Source organism: Perna viridis, chromosome 8 (genome assembly GCF_037379345.1).
Source record: "Perna viridis isolate PV_CMFRI_1.1 ecotype Kerala chromosome 8, ASM3737934v1, whole genome shotgun sequence".
Lineage (NCBI taxonomy): Eukaryota > Metazoa > Mollusca > Bivalvia > Mytilida > Mytilidae > Perna > Perna viridis.
Genome location: NC_142452.1, coordinates 3,090,211 through 3,097,546, shown reverse-complemented (window position 1 = coordinate 3,097,546; position 7,336 = coordinate 3,090,211). Strand labels below are relative to the sequence as shown.

The 7,336-nt window shown below is 33.8% G+C and overlaps 1 protein-coding gene across 3 annotated transcripts in view; it reads right to left on the bottom strand.

Annotated features, from left to right (window-relative positions):
* Positions 1-934: 934 nt before the first annotated feature.
* LOC148608958 (uncharacterized) overlaps positions 935-7,336 on the bottom strand; it is a 69,143-nt gene continuing 62,741 nt past the window's right edge. Inside the window, exons 5-6 of one of the 3 annotated variants that reach the window (XM_088541865.1) lie at positions 3,547-3,942; positions 935-1,759 (exon numbers count right to left, since the gene is read on the bottom strand). In XM_088541865.1, coding sequence (XP_088397991.1) covers positions 3,584-3,942 — 359 coding nt within the window. In that variant the 3' untranslated portion in view covers positions 935-1,759; positions 3,547-3,583. Of the gene's footprint in view, positions 1,760-3,546; positions 3,943-6,773; positions 7,276-7,336 lie in introns of those variants that run through there. The other 2 variants (XM_088541880.1, XM_088541863.1) reach the window with 2 other exon arrangements.

Below are 7,336 nucleotides of genomic sequence, written 5' to 3'. Positions count from 1 at the left end.
ACCCAGAAGTGGCAGGTAAGACGTAACGTTTCTGAACTTTCTGTCATTATCCTTTCCTGCCTGTTGACACCATTTAAAAAAATGTTCAAGAAACAGAGGATCTAAAGAGTCTGAAGCGCTCAACTGAAGAATTTGAAAGCATATGGTCATATCAATTGATCACTTAAATAAAAGGTTTAGAGAGTTCCCTATACTTAAATTATTTCTGCCATCTATGAAACCATGTGTCAGATATATGTCAAAATGTGCTTCCACATAGGGTTTCAATGGTTACTTTTGAGTGGCCATAACCAACTCCCGAGCCACCCTAGCCAAACAAAAAAAAAAAAAAACAAAAAAAACAAAAAAACAGACTTTCGTCGAGGTAGTTAACGCCATTAGACATATTTCATAACATTGACACATAAGAATTCTGAGGAGTTGATCTTTTAAAATAGGATAATCAAGCTAAAATAACCTCTGGTGGCCATCCTATTAACAGAACCCAAAACTGTATAATGTGTATAGATACCCTTTTGTTATTTCAGCCATAATTGGTCACCACTGGCTGACTAAAAGTATATAGACCACAATGTGTTTCCCCTTAGCGTTTTGAACAACGGCAACTTTAAGTGATCGCAGCCTTTCAAGTTTCAAAACATTGGCACCTGTGATTTCAGATGAGTTGAAAATAACCTCTGGCGGCCACCTTGTTTATCAAGCAGAACCAACATTTTATCGCACGTTAAAGTTGTCCTTTTATAATTTCTGCCAAGTTTGGTCATTGACGGTACAATTGACACGATAAAAACAATCACATCAATAGTCACATGACAAAAGATCGTCTACATTATACTGTATCTAAAGACAAAAAATACAATTTGTCATAACCGTTTCAAAACTTTTTAACACATAGTAATTTAGAATGAAAATACATGCAAATAATAACGAAATAGGTAGTATGAATGTAATCAATACTAATAGCTGTCTCTTTATATATACAAGAGGTGATGAATGCACATTAAAAATTCATTTAACCAGTTGTATAAGAAACTGGCACTTCCAAGAGTTATCTTTCTTAATTTGATAAATATAAACCGTCATTTGTACTGATTGTTTGGTGTATCTATCAAACATATGTGAGTTCGGTATCAATTTGATACATTATCATATACTTTCTTGTGGTACAGTGGGGCGTGAGTCGAAGGTTTATTTTACTTGGAACATCAAAACACTTAAATTAATAAACCTTCAAAGTTTCCTGAGCGCCACGACTTGCACCCAGTGTAGAAAAGTCACAAAAATTGTACCTCTTTATCAAATCCTACATTTACCTACGCATAAACCAGGCATGATTTCACTTAAAGTTCCACTGAAGTCAAAATCTTGGACATTTCCAATGATGTCATTCACAATTTTAGTAATTTTACGTCGATTTACATTTTTTCTTCCAGACGATTAAAGAGAATTTAGATAAAAAGCATGTTTTATATCTAATATTGCAATCATTAAAATTTGATTTCATTTCCCTCGGCATTCTCACAAAAACTATTCGTTTTGCCCTGCTTTTTTCAACATTCTCATTAACTCATAACACAAGCACATCCCAATGTAGCGTAGGGAAACTCTCAGTGTAAATATTTGCCAAACATTCCTTCTATGTTTTTTACAATATCTCGTTGGTCAGTTCCACGTTTTGTTCTTTCTGTCTGTGAGTATTGTTTGCTTAATTCTTCGATGCCATCAGCTATTTTCCTCTCATGTTTCTCTTTCTTTATTCCTATTCAAAGAGACAGAACAGCTATTATATAGATGCTATATCTAAACACTTTTCAATATTTTCTAATTTCGCTACGTTTTATGACACTCATAAGCTACATTTACATCTCTTTAATAATAATTCTGTAAATCTTTACGCTAATAAGGACATATAACCCATTATAAACATCTCATTTATGTCGTTACATGACCCCTAATGGCACGAATTCATTTTTTCTGATTCTTTTTTTTTATAGAATCGTGGGTCACAAGGAGATCAAATTACAGGGAATGACACTTCATACTAGGCTAAGTTCAGCAATTTTTTTTAGGGTTCTCAAGGGAATCTTTTTTCGTCTTTATTCCGAAAATGGCAAAAAGAAAAAAAAAGTAGAAAACTTGTTTTTCTATCCAAAAATTTGTCAAACAAATATGGATACCAACATTTATTAATGTTAAAGTAACATTTCAAACATGTATAATTATTCCAAATTCATTATCAAATGAATAATTTTTATGATTCAAAGGAGAAGCTCACAGGCTCCCAGGAGCCTGAATCGCTCAACTGGTTAAATTTTGCCTTTATAAGGCAAATAAATTTAACAAGGAGTTGTCCAACAATTTTGACTCAATAAGACTTTAGTAGGATTTATTTTAAGGATCATTTCTTCAATTGAAAATTTCTATCTATCATAGTTTTCAAGATATTGGCTGAAAACTAAAAAAAAGTCATTTTTCACCTTTCAATGGTATTAACTGTTACAAAGAGTCGTTTGACAACTTCGATCCCCTGGATACTTTAATAGTGATCATTTCGGCAATTGAAAGAATTTGGCTAAACCTAACAGCTTTGGATATATATGCAAAAAAAAAACTACTGTCTAACCCCTATGATCTATTTTTTTGTAGCAGCAGCCATTTTTCGACGGATAAAAAAATCCCCACATAAGTTCTATGCAGGATACCCCAAGAAACATTCTTACCAGGTCTGGTTCCAATTGGTCAAGTGGTGTCAGAGGAGAAGATATTTGAAAGAAATAACATTAAAAAAGGAAAAAAAAACGTCGAAAAAGGGCAATCATTCCAACATGGCTTGACAGATTAAAACGAAAATTTGACCACAGGTAGATCTCAACATAGTGAACACTTTGATTGCGTCCTAATTATGGCTAAACCTGACGGTTTTGGAGATATATACGAAAAACAACTGTCTGACCCCTTTGTTCTATATTTAGTAACGGTGGTCATGTTTTTCAAAGGATCAACAATCCCCAACATAGTTCTATGCAGTATACTCCAAGGAACATTCATACCAAGTCTGATTCTTATTGGTCAAGTATTGTCAGAAAAGAAGATTTTTTTTAAAAGAAATATTAAAAATAGCCAAAAAAAGTCGAAAAGGGGCAATAACTCCAACATGGCTTAAAAGATTAAAGCGTAGATTTGACCACAGATATATCATCATGCTGAACACTAACCTTTGTCAGAGTTTGGCTAAACTTAACGTTTTTGGAGATATATGCGAAAAACTATTGTCAGATTTCTATTTAGTAACGGCGGTCATGTTTTTGGACAGATCAAAAATCAAAATACAGCTTGTGTGCAAGATATCCTAAGGAACATCTGTGCAAATATAATACAGTATAATTCTGCTCAGTAGTGTCAGAAGAGAAGATTTTTGAAAAAAAACACTGTTAATGGGCAACGACGACGGACGCCAAGTGATGTGGCAATATCACACCTTCGGCCAGGTGAGCTAAAAAGTGCATATATTTCTCAACAATTATATAACCAAGAAACAATAATTACAGCGACGCTGGTGGTAGTAACACTTATACAAGTCTTGTCAGTTTTTATCGTGGTGCTTTATTTCATGCTTTCTCAGGTCCTTTTTATACTTGTAGGAGTGTCCACATATGTCACAGACAAATGGTTTGAGCGATGAATGAACGGTCTGGTGAATGGCGAGTCGTCTCTCGTTTAGAAAGTTTTTTCTACAGGTTTTACATCTGAACAAGTTCGTTGAGGAATGATAAAAGAGGTTATGCTCATTGTAACCCGCCTGGCTTCTGAACACTTTACAACAAGGCTCACAGATTTTGACAACTTCACTCGAATGTTTTGCTACAATATGCTGCTTCCATGTATCCTTGCTGGTGAACATAAAATTGCAGAATCTACAGCAGGGCATACATTCAACTTGACCTGAAGTTAAAAAAAGAAAGAACATTTATTTAACAAAATACATATGCGAGATTCAACCTTAATTTAAATATCAAAGTATTCAAGTACTGAATCAATTTATATCGATCGTTGAATTTTTACCTCTCAAATAATCGTCAAATTGTAAATATAGGGATAAGCTTAAAGAAAAGAACGGGGATCAACTTCAAACATATCTAAACACAAGCTCATTGTTGTAAATGGATATCTTTGAACTGCTTGATATAAATTCACCATTCAGATTACGGGGGGCATTCAAATTCATCTTGAATAATCACACCGCAGCAGTGTGCTAGTTTGCGTAATATTCAAGTTCGATGTCGGTTTACATGGATCACCTAGACGAATGAACACAAAACTCTCCGACATATTGCGTAATTGAACTACAAACTGCGAGTTAGTCTTTCCTAGTTTCTAAATTTAAAAGTCGAAATTCAATTTATCGACATCAATGTCGAAACTGTCTGTCAAATCACTAAATCTTAAGCCACTATTGTTGAAATAAATTCAGTCCTCAGACACATGTACCTCTAACTAGCTACATTTTTCAGTTGACAAGCTATATAAATCAAGTTAATGACATCTCTGTCATTTAAAAGTGCTTAAGCTTTGTAGGCACCTTACTTATACATTTACATAAAATAGATATTGATAATCATCAATCCCAGAAAGGAAATATAAAGAGGAATTGGAAGAGCTGTCTTTAGAATATTTCATGCAGGGCCGGTGGATCTAAATAATTATAGAAAGGGGGTAGTGGTTCTGATCGTGAAATTTATATAAACAATGGTGATTCGAGGTTATTATTTGCCACTCATTTTTTGGCAGAATTTTAAACAAAAGAGTATGTTGATGTATTTCCGTCTGCATCGTGCATTTATAAATGTATTATAAATCTTTGTATTAGACCGACATGCCGAAAGGGAATGTTCTATTGTTCATGGTCATAGAAGACACCTTTATCTTGTATCTCTCTGAACGAAAACAAGACACCGTAACAACTCGGCGGGTATTTCTAGAAAAGCAGAGGACGCTTACCCTACCGGTGCACCTGGTCCATGCTCCAAGTTTTTAGTGGAGTTCGAGTGCTCATTTACTTTTGTTACTTTGTTTGTATGACTTTAGTTACTTTATGTTCTTTGTTGTGTATGTCTGTTTTCAATGTCTGGTCTTTGTCTTTGGATTACATTCTTTTGATTACCGCTATAACCTTGGTTCCCTTGATTACTCTTTAAAACAAACCAAAAACTTGCAGCTAAGTTGAAAAACAAATTGTGAACTAATCTTGATCATAGTCTTAACATATTTTTAGTTCTATTATATACCGCCTCGTGACATCGGAAGCCCGGAGATGACAAATAAAAATTAAACCTTGCTTAAACAATGGCATAGGAATTTCGATATAATGCAAATTTCTTAGGAATGGTGTCAGTCTAGTGATATTGCTTTTTGTTTGGCTATTCGGCCACGTGTTATGATAATAGAGCTGCATGTGCTTCAAGGCCTCAAAAGTATATGGCTAGTGCAGATTTACAGTCATATAAATAGGAAGCCAAAACCACCACCAAGACGTTCTGCATAAGTAATAACTGAATTCTTGGATGTATAGTCCCGAATTCATGGATGTATACTCCCAAATACTTGAATGTATAGTCCCGAATACTTGAATGTATAGACACGAATACTTGGGTGTATAGTCCCGAATATTTGGATGTAAAGTCCTATAAATCGCTAACAAAGATAAACAATCCAAGCTCGTGGTTTCACCCACCGAATTACGGACGATAAAAGTTTATCTACCGAACTAAAACATTTATGAGAGTATTGTATGGTAGTACATAGTCCTCCAATGGTTGTAAATCAATGGAAGGAATACAAACTTTATATGGAAACTTAAAAACAAGACCAGAACAAAATTCAAACTTCATCTGTAACTTGTCGTAGCAAAGCAACTGAGTCCTTAGTCATTGGGACATAACTCAGCTAAACAAAAAAAAACCAAAAAACAACAAAAATAAAAATTCACAAGCATGACACAAACAGACAACTGAGTCCTTAGTCAATGGGTCATAACTCAGCTAAACAAAAAAAAACCAAAAAACAAAAAACAAAAATTTACAAGCATGACACAAACAGACAACTGAGTCCTCAGTCAATGGGTCATAACTCAGCTAAACAAAAAAAAAAAAAAAAAACAACAACAAAAATAAAAATTTACAAGCATGACGCAAACAGACAACTGAGTCATTAGTCAATGGGTCATAACTCAGCTAAAAGAAAAAAACAAAACAAAAATAAAAATTTACAAGCATGACACAAACAGACAACTGAGTCCTTAGTCAATGGGTCATAACTCAGCTAAACAAAAAAAAAAAAAACAAAAAAACAAAAAAAAAAAACAACAAAAATAAAAATTTACAAGCATGACGCAAACAGACAACTGAGTCATTAGTCAATGGGACATAACTCAGCTAAAAAAAAACAAAACAAAACAAAAATAAAAATCTACAAGAATGACACAAAAAGTTCAGACAACTGAGTCCTTAGTCAATGGGTCATAACTCAGCTGAAAAAGCAAAGCAAAAATAAAAATCTACAAACATGACACAAAAAGTTCAGACAACTGAGTCCTTAGTCAATAGGTCATAACTCAGCTAAAAAACAAAAAAACCAAAAAACCGAAATACCGATGAAAGGGGACAAAAGAAAAAAGAATTTTAAATAATATTTTCAAAATACATCCATAACTGCAGCATTTCTCTCGAGTATTTTACACTTAAACTCAAAACGTACGCCAAAAAGAAACATATAAGTAATTTCAATAATATATTTTCTGAATAAACATTGCACATTTAAGTCAATGTCCATCACAATGTTTTAAATATTCAGCAAGATTTTTCTCCTTTCTGTATAATATGCCTCTCACCAGTCAATGGCCACCACTATGCTTGATATTAATATGTTCATCCAGATTTTTCTTGTGTTTATACGACGTCCCACAAATCTTACAAATAAAAGGTTTTTCAGATGAGTGACCTCTAAGGTGGACATTAAGTCTCCTTCCGCTGATAAAAGCTTTGTCACAAAGATTACAGCGGAATTTAGTACCAGTGGAGTGATAATTTTGGTTATGTTGTTGTAACCCAATTGGAGTCTTGAAAGATTTGCAACAAACGGCACAGATATCGAAGATTTCTGGTTTGTGATGGGATAAAGTGTGCTCCTTCCAGTCTGTCTTGCTACTGAATAACGATTTGCAGAACTTACAACTTAAATATAACAGCTGAGTCTGGCCAGTCATGTCATTAGATGGAGCTGAAAAAAAGGACAAACTAAATATTTGAATGTTTACAATTAATGATATGCTGCTGCATGA